This window comes from Schistocerca americana, chromosome 2, assembly GCF_021461395.2.
Source record: "Schistocerca americana isolate TAMUIC-IGC-003095 chromosome 2, iqSchAmer2.1, whole genome shotgun sequence".
NCBI classification, from domain to species: Eukaryota; Metazoa; Arthropoda; class Insecta; order Orthoptera; family Acrididae; genus Schistocerca; species Schistocerca americana.
The window spans coordinates 1,546,641-1,561,343 of record NC_060120.1 but is presented as its reverse complement, the minus strand read 5'-3'; the positions used below and the strand labels follow the sequence as shown (position 1 = coordinate 1,561,343).

At 44.2% G+C, this 14,703-nt stretch overlaps 1 protein-coding gene across 2 annotated transcripts in view; it reads left to right on the top strand.

Annotated features, from left to right (window-relative positions):
- LOC124596000 (cytochrome P450 9e2-like) overlaps positions 1-11,319 on the top strand; it is a 44,154-nt gene extending 32,835 nt beyond the window's left edge. The window contains exons 6-8 of one of the 2 annotated variants that reach the window (XM_047134946.1): positions 1,796-2,017; positions 8,031-8,294; positions 10,379-11,319. In XM_047134946.1, the coding sequence (XP_046990902.1) occupies positions 1,796-2,017; positions 8,031-8,294; positions 10,379-10,545 (653 nt within the window). In that variant the 3' untranslated portion in view covers positions 10,546-11,319. Of the gene's footprint in view, positions 1-1,795; positions 2,018-6,756; positions 7,425-8,030; positions 8,295-10,378 lie in introns of those variants that run through there. The other variant, XM_047134947.1, reaches the window with a different exon arrangement.
- Positions 11,320-14,703: the final 3,384 nt, after the last annotated feature.

Genomic DNA, 14,703 nt, shown 5'->3' with positions numbered 1-14,703 from the left:
ATCACACTCGCACAGTGATACCTGAACGCTCGAGGTATTATAACGAGTGTACAGACCTCCGATTAGTCAGTCTGCATTTGTCTGCACCAGTCAATAGTCAAGTTTCAGTCTGCGCCTAATAAGATTACCATATTCCTGTAGATAGCCATGAAGAGAAATGTACAGACACTTTGTCAAGTATCAGAGATATGTGAGAATAAGATTAACGTACCAAGACCAAAGGAACTTCAGATTGTGAACTGTAAACAGCATCCAGAATCAAGTTACGTAATATCTATGATTTTTATCATTTTAATAAATGTGTGTGAAAATTAATCAAGTTCTTTTTAAAGTTGGTCACCGCCAATCTGCTACTCTAAGCGTGCAAGTGGCAGAAGATAAACACGCCACGATAAGACCACGAGACATATTGCTGACACTCGCCTACTTCGTTAGAGCGACAAGTCCAATAATCTGATGGTGTGTGTACCGAAGGTCTTACAGCACGCACACCACAGTCACCTAGATGTGGCTGACAAAGGGAAGACGCCTGGCGTACAACCCTTGATCAGGCGACGCGGCAGTGTCCTGTTCCAAACCCGAAACCTGCAGCCACGGAGTGACGGAATGTGGTAGTGTCGACAGGAATCTAGCCTACCGGTAAATCTGGCACGCCTCCTCGGCATTGTTCCACGCAACAAGGTTACGTGTCGGCGCAGGGTTTCACCCACCTCCCTTTGCTCGCTAGTAACGCGAGTACGCCATTACAGCCTGTGTATGCCCTTTCAGTCCCTCTGCCGCGCTGTTCGCTTGCGGAGTGTAGACGCAGAACGACAAACGAATACGCTTTGGCACAAAATTCACACATCGCATAAAGTAAAAGAGACACTTTTCGCAGGGTAGATATTCTTCCGAATTAAGAGACTAAACGCCTCAGTGACTCCAAACACTGGTGTACAACTTGTAACCTCCCCACAAAAAATATAATATGAATAACATTCACATTTAGTGTAACCTAGCAACAGTTTATTATTCCGTAACCTACCAATAAATAACGTGACTAACCTCTCAATAAAATTGTGGCTCACTTATAACCTTTCAATAATTGACTGTGAATTTAAACTGGTAAATTTTGGACGTCAGCAGTGCTGTGTCATGGCCCTGAAAGATCATTCTCAATAAAAAGGAAAAATTCTTACCTCAATAATTTCTCCTCAATTTATCCGGCGGATAACCCGTATATATCTGCTCCCATAAGAAATTTTTGTGGCACAGCCCAGTGCAATGCTGGCCGATAGAGTTGTCATATATAAAAAGAAACAACTGATTTTTCTTTACAATAATCAGGATGACCATGGATTGGAGAAATTAGTAAAATCTTTCAATTGAGCTGAATGATTGTCAAAAGTTAATTTTTATAAGAAAGATTATTATTAAGAGATTTCTTTTTAAAACATTTACATGGGACTTGATATAACAACAGTACATACGCGCGAGGCTGCTTTTACCTTATACTACAACGCTCAGGCTCCGCCATCGGTCCATACGACCGGCCCAGCCAACACGATACACCAGACTGCTCGCTAGCAACTACTTACTCCTACTGACTCTGCTCTTACTGCATACAACACTGCTCTCTGGTCTGAGATTCTCTTATAGCTTACATATCGCAGGCAGCGAGTGAGCAATCCATCGAAATTACATCTGCTCGAGTGCGCTAGCAACAAATTCCTTAATCATGGACCTCTTACAAACTTCTTCTGTCGTTAATGTTTATTTACTAACAATACTGTTTCGACTGTTGCTGTGGTGACAGAACTGAGTGAGGACGACATAGCGGCGCAGGCGATGCTGTTCTTCTTCGGCGGCTTCGACACTGTGGCCACGCTGCTGATGTTCCTCGGCTACCTGCTGGCCACCCACGAGGAGGTGCAGCGGCGGCTGCAGGCGGACGTCGACGCCCTCATGCAGAAGAGCGGCGGCCAGCCCGCCTACGAGCAGGTGGTCGGCTGCCAGTACCTCGACATGGTCATCTCGGGTGAGAACCACGTGTGGTCGTAGTCTCTCACAACAAATTACTAACGTAACACTAAGTGTGTTCAGAACTTAGCAGGAAGTTTAAAATTTCACATGTTATGTTAGTCCGATACGAGCTAGTTTTTCGTTGTTATGTTCAAGAGCATGTCTGAAAAGTACCTGCACAGCGTTACCCGGCAAGCGACCTTGCGGTGAATGGTTCAAAAATGGTTCAAATGGCTCTGAGCACTATGGGACTTAACATCTATGGTCATCAGTCCCCTAGAACTTAGAACTACTTAAACCTAACTAACCTAAGGACATCACACAACATCCAGTCATCACGAGGCAGAGAAAATCCCTGACCCCCCCGGGAATCGAACCCGGGAACCCGGGTGCGGGAAGCGAGAACGCTACCGCACGACCACGAGCTGCGGACGGGGCGGTGAATGGTGGAGGGTACTTTTTGTACCACTGTAACTTCTCTCCCTTTCTGTTCTAGTCGCGAATAATTCGCGGGAAGAACGATTGCCGGTAAGGCTCCCTGTGGGCTCGTTGGTCTTTTCAGGAGACATAAATCGGAGGAAGCAACATATTGGTTGACTCCTCTGGGGACCTACGCTCCCGGAACTCTAGCTATAAACCACACCGCGATGCAGAACACCTCTCTTGTAGCACCTGCCACTGAAATTCGGTGATTATCTCTGTGACGCATTCGCGGTTCGCGGTTAGTAAATGAACCTGTAACGAAACGCGCTGCTCTTATTTGGAGCCACGCGGGGTAGCCGCCCGGTCTAGGGCGCGTTGCCACTGTTCGAGCGGCTCCCCCGTCATAGGATCGAGCCCTTCCTCGGGTATGGCTGTGTGTGTGTGTGTTGTCCTTAGCGTGAGTTAGTTTAAATCAGATTAAGTAGTATGTAAGCCTAGGGACCGATGACCTCAGCATTTTGGTCCCTTAGGAACTTACCACAGATTTCCAGTTTTCCCCCTGTCAGTCCTACCTGTCGTGGCTCCCATGCTGTCGAGCAGTTTTCAAGTATTGGTCAAACGAATGGTCTGTAAGCTGCTTCCTTTGTTGATCAACTACATCTCCTGAGTCCTCTTTCAGTGAGTCCATCTGGCATCTGCTCTTACTCGCGATTAATTTTAATTCGTTCCGTACGTACACTTCTACATATTTTGTGGGATTAATTGCTTCGAGTGACTTTTCTGCAATCGTGTAATCATGCAATAAAGAGTCTTTCTCTCTATATATTGGTATTACATTTCATTTATGTATACTGAGGGTCAATTTCGACTTCCTAAACCAAGCGTCTGTCCTCTGCATGTCTTTCTGCATTTCGCTACACTTTTCTAGCTTCGCGACCTCTCTGTATATAACAGCATCACCCGCGAAAAGCCTCATGGAACTTCCAACGTTATCTTCTACGGCATAAATTGTGAACGGAAATGGTCCTTTAACGTTTCCCTGGAGCGCACTCGAAGTTACTTTTGCGTCTGACGACTTCTCTCTCTTGAAAATAACATGCTGTGTTCTGTTTGCTAGGAATTCTTTCGTCCAAGCAGATAGTTGGTCTGATATTCCGTACGTTCGTGTTTTGTTCATCAGGCGGTTTTACGGAACTGTGTAGAGCGACTTCCGGAAGTCAAGGAACGCGTCATCTACCTGGGCGCCCGAGTCTCCTGCGCGAACTGAGCGAGCTGGGTTTCGGGCGATGGTTGTTTTCTGAACCCTTGTGGGGTGCTGCAGAGGAGATTTTCGGCCTCCGGAAAAGTCACAATACGTGAGCATAAAACGTGTTCCAGAATTCTACAACTGAAGTATTGGCGGTTTTTTATGTTGTATAAAAATGGAACAGCGAAGTTGTTTTGAATTTTGCTAAAGGAACGGAAGAGAGTGCAGCGAAGGTTCAGAAATGTTAAATGTTGCTCACAAGGATGTGGAATCATTCAAATGTGTGACAGCCCCAGTGAAAACATTCTGTATCGCCAAGACGGAAAATAGCATGATAGGTGCCATCACATGTGAAGGATAAGCTAATTACGTTCCTTGAGTTTAATGACATACTTAACCGTGAATTCTTGCCACTAGGTCGAACGGCCAATAAGAAGAATGAGAACTTACGAAAAGAAATAGGACTAAGAGACTCCTATCACTAACGTCGATTCGCAGTAGGATTTTGGGATATATACTGTGTTCGAGCATTTTAAATTAGCCTACCTCCAAAGAAACGATTTAATGACAAATAGTCAAACGTGTTCAGAAAAATCGTTAATGTGGAAAATCACTAGCTCTTTATCCACTCGCAGTAACGAGTGCTATCGATAGAGGATCTCGGATTGATTCTATACTTTTAGATATGTCGGAAGGCTTCGGAAACTGTTCCTTTCAAGCAACTTCTGAACGAATGGTGTGACTACGGAATATCGTCTCAGTTGTGGGACTGCACAGTTGTGCGACTGGACTCGTGTTTTCCTGTGAAAATGGTCAGAGTTCGTTGCAACTGAAATTAAATCGTTGAGGAAAACCGAAGTAATATCTGACATTTCCCAAGGAAGTGTTATAGGCCCACTGCTGTTCCTGATCTACAGGGTTATTACAAATGATTGAAGCGACTTCACATCTCTACAATAACTTTATTATTTGAGATATTTTCACAATGCTTTGCACACACATACAAAAACTCAAAAAGTTTTTTTAGGCATTCATAAATGTTCGATATGTGGCCCTTTAGTGATTCGGCAGACATCAAGCTGATAATAAAGTTCCTCCCACTCTCGGCGCAACATGTCCCCATCAATGAGTTCGAAAGCATCGTTGATGCGAGCTCGCAGTTCTGGCACGTTTCTTGGTAGAGGAGGTTTAAACACTGAATCTTTCACATAACCCCACAGAAACAAATCGCATGGGGTTAAGTCAGGAGAGCGTGGAGGCCATCACATGAATCGTTGATCATGATCTCCACCACGACCGATCCATCGGTTTTCCAATCTCCTGTTTAAGAAATGCTTCTGCTTTAGCCTTTTCCGTAAGATTTTCCAAACCGTCGGCTGTGGTACGTTTAGCTCCCTGCTTGCTTTATTCGTCGACTTCCGCGGGCTACGCATGAAACTTGCCCGCACGCGTTCAACCGTTTCTTCGCTCACTGCAGGCCGACCCGTTGATTTCCCCTTACAGAGGCATCCAGAAGCTTTAAACTGCGCATACCATCTCCGAATGGAGTTAGCAGTTGGTGGATCTTTGTTGAACTTCGTCCTGAAGTGTCGTTGCACTGTTATGACTGACTGATGTGAGTGCATTTCAAGCTCGACATACGCTTTCTCGGCTCCTGTCGCCATTTTGTCTCACTGCGCTCTCGAGCGCTCTGGCGGCAGAAACCTGAAGTGCGGCTTCAGCCGAACAAAACTTTATGAGTTTTTCTACGTAGTGTGTCGTGACCATATGTCAATCAATGGAGCTACAGTGAATTTATGAAATCGCTTCAATCATTTGTAATAGCCCTGTATATACACGATTTAGGGGACAATCTGAGCAGCCTTCTCAGATTGTTCGCAGCTAATGCAATCATTTGCTGTCTTTTAAAGTCTTTGGATGATCAAAAGCACTACAAAAATGATATAGACAAGGTAGCTGTATGCTGCGAAAAGTGGCAATTGACTTTAAGCAATAAAAAGTTTGAATTCATCCACATGAATACTAAAAGCAATTCGCTAAATTTCGGTTACAGAATAAATCACACAAATCACAAGCCTTCCAGTTCATCTAAATACTTAGGGATTGCAGTTGCGAGTAACCTAAGCTGGAACAATCACATCGATAATGTTGTGGGGAAAGGGAACCAAAGACTGCGACTTACTGGCAGAACACTTGGGAAATGCTAGAGGTCTGTTAGAGGCTACACTACGCTCGTCGATTCTTTCCTGGAGTATTGCTGCGCGGTGTGGGATCCTCATCAGCCAGAACTGACGGAGGACATAGGAAAAGTTCGTAGAGGAGCAGCTTGTTCTGTATTATCACGAAACAGCGGAGAGAGTGCCACGCGCATGATACGCGAATTGCAGTGGCAACCATTAAAACAATGGCATTTTTGTTACGGCAGCATTTTCTGATGAAATTTCTGTCACAAATTATCTCCTCCGAATGCGAAGAGAAATCAGAGCCCACACGGAAAGATTTAAATGTTCGTTTTTCCAGCGCGAAGGAAAACTGAACTCTACCCATAGACAAGCCAATAGCCAGGTCACAGACATGTGCCTCAGAAAAAAATAAAAAATAAAAATAAAGATAAACGCCCGGATTTGTGGCAAGAAAAAGTCATAGCTTTTGAAGAAAAATAAAGCCTCTGCACTCACTTCGTTGTTTGTTAGTGAGTTTTTGTCCAAATTTCAGAGTTTTGGAAAGATTTTCCCTTTTGCCAACGCTTTATCGAATTCCCAAAACAGTAGACAAATTATGTCTTCACATGTAGCACTTAAGATACCGAGTGTGTTCAAAAATTATAGGAATTTCAGAGTTTTGGAAAGATTTTCCCTTTTGCCAACACTTTTTCCAATTCCCAAAACAGACTCAACGTGCTCTGTCAGCGGTACTTTATCAACCTTGTCTGTGCTTGTAAAACTAAGTACTTTTAAGAAATTTTTTAAAATTTTTGAGGACGGAAAAAAGTTATAACAATAAGACGCATGCTGCGTTCGACCGGTGGTGGACCCCAGCAGTATTTTCACTGGCTTAGCTGGGAGTTGTTCTCTTGCTGCACACAGAGACACTGCGCATGTACACGCCCGGCGCTGTGGTGGACCCCAGCAGTATTTTCACTGGCTTAGCTGGGAGTTGTTCTCTTGCTGCACACAGAGACACTGCGCATGTACACGCCCGGCGCTGTGGTGGACCCCAGCAGTATTTTCACTGGCTTAGCTGGGAGTTGTTCTCTTGCTGCACACAGAGACACTGCGCATGTACACGCCCGGCGCTGTGGTGGACCCCAGCAGTATTTTCACTGGCTTAGCTGGGAGTTGTTCTCTTGCTGCACACAGAGACACTGCGCATGTACACGCCCGGCGCTGTGCTGGACCCCAGCAGTATTTTCACTGGCTTAGCTGGGAGTTGTTCTCTTGCTGCACACAGAGACACTGCGCATGTACACGCCCGGCGCTGTGGTGGACCCCAGCAGTATTTTCACTGGCTTAGCTGGGAGTTGTTCTCTTGCTGCACACAGAGACACTGCGCATGTACACGCCCGGCGCTGTGGTGGACCCCAGCAGTATTTTCACTGGCTTAGCTGGGAGTTGTTCTCTTGCTGCACACAGAGACACTGCGCATGTACACGCCCGGCGCTGTGGTGGACCCCAGCAGTATTTTCACTGGCTTAGCTGGGAGTTGTTCTCTTGCTGCACACAGAGACACTGCGCATGTACACGCCCGGCGCTGTGCTGGACCCCAGCAGTATTTTCACTGGCTTAGCTGGGAGTTGTTCTCTTGCTGCACACAGAGACACTGCGCATGTACACGCCCGGCGCTGTGCTGGACCCCAGCAGTATTTTCACTGGCTTAGCTGGGAGTTGTTCTCTTGCTGCACACAGAGACACTGCGCATGTACACGCCCGGCGCTGTGGTGGACCCCAGCAGTATTTTCACTGGCTTAGCTGGGAGTTGTTCTCTTGCTGCACACAGAGACACTGCGCATGTACACGCCCGGCGCTGTGCTGGACCCCAGCAGTATTTTCACTGGCTTAGCTGGGAGTTGTTCTCTTGCTGCACACAGAGACACTGCGCATGTACACGCCCGGCGCTGTGGTGGACCCCAGCAGTATTTTCACTGGCTTAGCTGGGAGTTGTTCTCTTGCTGCACACAGAGACACTGCGCATGTACACGCCCGGCGCTGTGGTGGACCCCAGCAGTATTTTCACTGGCTTAGCTGGGAGTTGTTCTCTTGCTGCACACAGAGACACTGCGCATGTACACGCCCGGCGCTGTGCTGGACCCCAGCAGTATTTTCACTGGCTTAGCTGGGAGTTGTTCTCTTGCTGCACACAGAGACACTGCGCATGTACACTCCCGGCGCTGTGCTGGACCGCAAGTGCGTGCGCCCCTACAAGCTGCCGGCCACAGAGAGCTGCCCCGGCCTGGAGATCCAGCCTGGAGAAGGCATCTGGGTGCCGGTCCACGGCATTCACCACGACCCCAGGAACTACGAGGACCCCGAACGTTTCGACCCCGAGCGCTTCAGCCCAGAGAACAAGCACCTCATCAAACCGTTCACGTACTATCCATTCGGGTCCGGACCTCGCGTCTGCATCGGTAAGTCTTTGTTGTGTCTCGCTTTTACTGTCTCTCTTGAGCTTTTACAAGTTAAAAACGAATCATGTGACTCTGTTTATAGTTAACAGTTTAATTCTCTTGGTTTAACTATCTTATTGTAACCTCACTGAACAAAATATAGAGATCTATGTTATTGTAATCTAATTGAACAAAATATAGCCCCATACTGCTCTCTTCGGAACACTGCAGATGCTGTAGAAACAGGTACCAGATGCTCGGGTACGCTCCAAAGCGAACATAGTCGTGGACATCCCAGTTGCTTGTGTAGCTTCAGCACACATGTAGTCATGACAGAGTGGCATTAAGGATCACGTGTGTAGATGTGTCTATGAACACTTCGTGAATGAAACTGCCAAATTTGTTCGCGCATCAGGGCACACTCTTGAACTTGCCAACAAGGCGTGGCATATAACTCGCAGTCATTTAAAATGATGTAACAACAACGGTCATAGTAATATCCTAGCCGAGTGGATCACGTCTTGTGAGTCAGTTGGTTTCGAACCCGACAACAATTTTTGCTGTCAGCGAATGCACAACCATCAAAACCAGTTTCTGAGCAAATGTTATGATGGGAATTGCATGCCGTGGACATGTGGAGCAGGATATCTCGCAGACAGCCCTAGTTCGCAGTGGTACACAAAGCTACAATAGTCCAAACAACACAGAAACTTGGCAGTAGCAGGCTGGACGCGCGATGTTGCTTTTCAAGTGATGATCTAAGGCATCCCAGACCACCGATGGCCACCTGAATCGTTTAACGTGCAGCGTGTGGGATGTGTAGTGCAAGCCAGAGGTGTTCCTTTGATGTGGCTGTAGCACCAAAATGGTCTCTGACATGCCCGAAAGAATACACACCACATAACTAAGGCGATGACGGCCAATGATCCATACAGATGCGTTGACCACCGTGTCCAGATGGCGTAGAGGTCTGTGCATCTGCCTCGTAAGCAGGAGACTCCGGTTTGAATCCTGGTATGACACAAATTTTAAACTTGCCGTACTGATATAAATCAGTGCCTACTGGCAGCTGATGTTTTCATTCCTTTGAGTCTTGATTTATTGTAGCTGCAAGATCAAAACGGTGTCTGTTCTTTTCGACATGTCTGAAAGAATAGACACCACATATACTCTTATATTTCGTCACAATCCTCTTCAATGAGCGTCTATCGTGATCAGTATGAGGACGAGTAAATTTGTAGCTGTGTCCTTCAGCCGATCACCACACTCACTCCCCAGATGTCACCAAAGGCTTTTAAGGTTTTTCAATTCCCTTCAGGTTTTCAACAAATGGTCTCCAATTACAAGAGCAAAGATTTTGGGGGCAGCAGTAGTGCTACGTGAAGTTTTGCACATTTAATTCCCATGATCCAGTGGTTTTGTCATCTCTGTAATTGCAATTGCTCCCCGTATCCAATGTTCGTGGCCAATATTGTAAGAATGATTTTCGTTTCTGACCAATATTGTTTCCTCTAGAATTGTTTCAAGGTTTAGTATAGCCATTTACATTTTCTTTTGCTATAATTGTCTGTAAAATTCAGGGTGGAATGGTGAGTATTCTGTGAAATGACAGGAACGATCATTCGAAGTTAAAAAGTGTAGTAAACATTGACTTTAACTGCAAATCTGAACACCTACTTGTCTTCGATATTGTGAAACGAATTACTTCTACAGGAAGCTCTTTACTTTCTATCTTTTGAGAGGTGATAATATGGACTAATACAAAGCAAAACAAAAAGAAAAAAAGAAAAAAGTAAACGTGGGCTCTAATGTGTGTATCTTACGAGGTATGAACAATTGTTCTGCAGATGTGTTTCACAGTGGCAAACGTGAATAAGCACTCATAGTTGTTAAGGTTTGAATTCTAGAGGCCATGTTTATTAGACTTCTTTGCTTCGAATGAACGCTCGTGTCACGCCGCTGAACGTCGACCATTCCTCCTGGGATATCCTGTTTACTAACGGCGGAAAATGTGTCGTGGTGTTGATTACAAAGCCGTTGTTCACTTTTGCAAAAAAATTCCAATACTATACAGTCTGCTTCTTACCACAACTGTCGTCTTTCAGCCCAGAGGTTCGCACTGATGGAAACCAAGGTTGTGATGGCGCACCTGCTGTCGCGGTTCAGCTTCTGCGTGGTGGGGAAGACGCCCGTGCCGCTCGTGATCCAGCCCAACAACCTGTCGCTCGGGATCAAGGGAGGCGCTTGGGTTGGCATTCGGCGTAGGTCTTGAACACTTGTCTGACGTGCGAGAGAGTGAAGTATTACCGTACTACGACGAACTGCGCCAAGAAATAATTTGTAGTTATTACACTTAAGCTCAGAATACTTTATATGACAAAGGAGAAGTCAAGAGGATGAAAATATCAAAATAATCCAGTCTCCATCTGTAAAAGTCTCTTCACAAGACTCTATGATGACTCTCGAAGATTTTCATTGAATGCAGTCCAATGTATTCAGAAGGAGCCATGGCAGATATTCGGAACGTGTCGATCAAGTAAGGGTAACCGCGACATACGACACTGGAAGTCGCTCACTGTAATCACTTCTTCTCAAGAACTGCTAAAATAGTTTTGAATATGGAGTAAAAATTAATTACGATGAGAATACTGGGCCATTAGTGTCATCTACCATCGTAATGACGTAACGGGAATCTAATCTATTAATCTTAGCTTTTGACTGTTCCATTATTTTCTCAGCAATGTGGCATCTGACCAAAGAGAGTTTCGAAATTCTGACATATGCTCTACGTTAATTAGACTGAATACCGAAGATGATACAAGGTATGAATGTAATTGTATTATTCTTAAACTCTATTTTGATGTGCTTTCACTGCAGGACAAATTTCAAAAAGAAATACCCACTGCTGTATTTTTTATATCTAAGAAGACTTAAGGGTTTTTATTTATCAAGAAGATATGTTAATTATATTATGTATATGATATTTATAAATTACAGTATTTTTATAATTTATTTTGCTGTGGATGAAACATTTCCATGTGTATATTAACGATTTTTGTCATCATATATACAGTATTTGTGATTTTTTATTATATCAATAAAATATACTTTGCCTTATAAACATCCTGTCGCCTCTGCAGTTAGCACATACATACATATTCGTTGCACAGTTTTCGTAGTAGTGGGGATTAAAGATCCAGACGTATATATATATATATATATATATATATATCTGTGTGTGTGTGCGTGTGTGTAAGGATGTAATTGTACATATCTGTTAGTAATATAAACATATACAGTTGATGTCCCTGAGACATACTGAGTCCCACTTGTATCTACGATAATGTTGTAGGCTGGCGCAATGAATTAAAATTAGTACCAGCTGGCAATACTGATGCATGTGTACAAGGGAACAGGAATGGGCTGGGGGTATGAACTGGAATGCTTGTCAGGGGGGGGGGGGGGGGGACATACTATGGCTATGGTAGTGAGTGCAGGTGCTGCAGCTGGAACGCCAGTGTGGCGCCATGCGTGGCTCATCTTCCTAGTAAGCCGCAGATCTCTGCACGAGTGCTGGTGTTGGCACAAATTTCAATTCTCTGCTTCAGCCAGCATCATTACTATTAGTTTGTCAATTAACTCTTTAAGGAATATTAAAAATATAATGAAATAATAAGCACCCAGTTTCATCTAAGAAATTTAATTTCTTGGCCAGTTACTGCAATGTGATTATTGTAGTAAGTGACTCGTTTGGTTTAGACTGCTAGAATGCTGGCCGAGCGGTTCTGGGCGCTTCAGTCTGGAATCACGCGATCGCTACGGTCGCAGGTTCGAATCGTGCCTCGGGCATCGATGTGTGTGCTGTCCTTAGGCTAGTTATTCTAAGTTCTAGGGGACTGATGACCTCAGACGTTAAGTCCCATAGTGCTCAGAGCCATTTGAACCATTTGCTAGAATGCTATATTGATTTGAGCCATCATCGTTTGCGTCGTTGTGGTAATACACACATCACAAGATCCACGAAGAATCATTGTCATGGTGTAAACTGAAGGGCAATGTGGAAAAATCAGGAGTTACATGGCACATACTTAAGTGACCACTCAGTGTACCTTAAACCATCCCTGTGGGCAGAGGCATTGAGTGTAGGATATAACACTACCGCCTGCTACTGTTATACCATAACCTAAGGCTGGACGAAGTTCGTATAATGAAATTAATTTTATTAAAGCAATTGAAGTATAAAGAAGCAGAGCAGTGTTACACTCTGAAACGAATTTAGTTGTGTTGACCGTGATGTACCTAACGGAGGTGGCTTATCGGAAGTAAACGTTAAAATTACGTGAATATTTAAACAGTAACAAACAATAATTTACCTACCCACAGTGTCCAAATGATAATAACAACGGTCGCCAGCCTAATTAGGCATGAGAATGAGTAACATTAGTGTTCAAGAAACTGAAAATAAGTAACTTCAATGGGCAAACACAGCCTATACTTTGTCACACGAGAGTGCAATGAACTCTGGCACCTGCATATGTTCGCGTTAAGGTTGGAGCTGACAGAGCAGAACAAACTATCTGCATAAGTATAACAGATAACGAAACACACTATTACACTGAAGACTTAGTCAAACTGAATGGTCTCAATAACGTTACTATTAATATATACTGTAGAACCGTAAATTGGACATAGGTTCAATATCACTTTTCAAACATATTCCTACATGAAATATGGATATGGTTCACAGCAAAATTAGTTATTGTGCATAGATCAAGTCTCTCACTACTAAACACCTTTCTACTTAGAATGAAAATTAAGTGGAGTTCACTAACAAATTACTTCTCACTGTCTTTTGAATAAAGAAGTTACTGTTTTCATAGATAGTGGTCTTTCTGTTAATCGTTATCTAGCAAGAGCACAATAGACAAACTATGGATCCTGTTACACCATTAACATGCACTTTTAATACACAAGAGGAACCAAATATTGTACAGAATTTGACTTGAATAGCTAGAGTAATTGAAACTTTCTATAATTAAGTAACTTTGTGCATTTGAACTACTTTCAATGGAGGGGGGCCCTTACATCTACATCTACATCTATACTCCGCGAGCCACCTTACGGTGTGCGGCGGAGGGTACTTATTGTACCACTATCTGATCCCCCCTTCCCTGTTCCATTCACGAATTGTGCGTGGGAAGAACGACTGCTTGTAAGTCTCCGTATTTGCTCTAATTTCTCGGATCTTTTCGTTGTGATCATTACGCGAGATATATGTGGGCGGTAGTAATATGTTGCCCATCTCTTCCCGGAATGTGCTCTCTCGTAATTTCGATAATAAACCTCTCCGTATTGCGTAACGCCTTTCTTGAAGTGTCCGCCACTGGAGCTTGTTCAGCATCTCCGTAACGCTCTCGCGCTGACTAAATGTCCCCATGACGAATCGCGCTGCTTTTCGCTGGATCATGTCTATCTCTCCTATTAATCCAACCTGGTAAGGGTCCCATACTGATGAGCAATACTCAAGAATCGGACGAACAAGCGTTTTGTAAGCTACTTCTTTCGTCGATGAGTCACATTTTCTTAGAATTCTTCCTATGAATCTCAACCTGGCGCCTGCTTTTCCCACTATTTGTTTTATGTGATCATTCCACTTCAGATCGCTCCGGATAGTAACTCCTAAGTATTTTACGGTCGTTACCGCTTCCAATGATTTACCACCTATGGCATAATCGTACTGGAATGGATTTCTGCCCCTATGTATGCGCATTATATTACATTTATCTACGTTTAGGGAAAGCTGCCAGCTGTCGCACCATGCATTAATCCTCTGCAGGTCCTCCTGGAGTACGTACGAGTCTTCTGATGTTGCTACTTTCTTGTAGACAACCGTGTCATCTGCAAATAGCCTCACGGAGCTACCGATGTTGTCAACTAAGTCATTTATGTATATTGTAAACAATAAAGGTCCTATCACGCTTCCCTGCGGTACTCCCGAAATTACCTCTACATCTGCAGATTTTGAACTGTTAAGAATGACATGTTGTGTTCTTTCTTCTAGGAAATCCTGAATCCAATCACAAACCTGGTCCGATATTCCGTAAGCTCGTATTTTTTTCACTAAACGTAAGTGCGGAACCGTATCAAATGCCTTCCTGAAGTCCAGGAATACGGCATCAATCTGCTCGCCAGTGTCTACGGCACTGTGAATTTCTTGGGCAAATAGGGCGAGCTGAGTTTCACATGATCTCTGTTTGCGGAATCCATGTTGGTTATGATGAAGGAGATTTGTATTATCTAAGAACGTCATAATACGAGAACACAAAACATGTTCCATTATTCTACAACAGATTGACGTAAGCGAAATAGGCCTATAATTATTCGCATCTGATTTATGACCCTTCTTGAAAATGGGAACGACCTGCGCTTT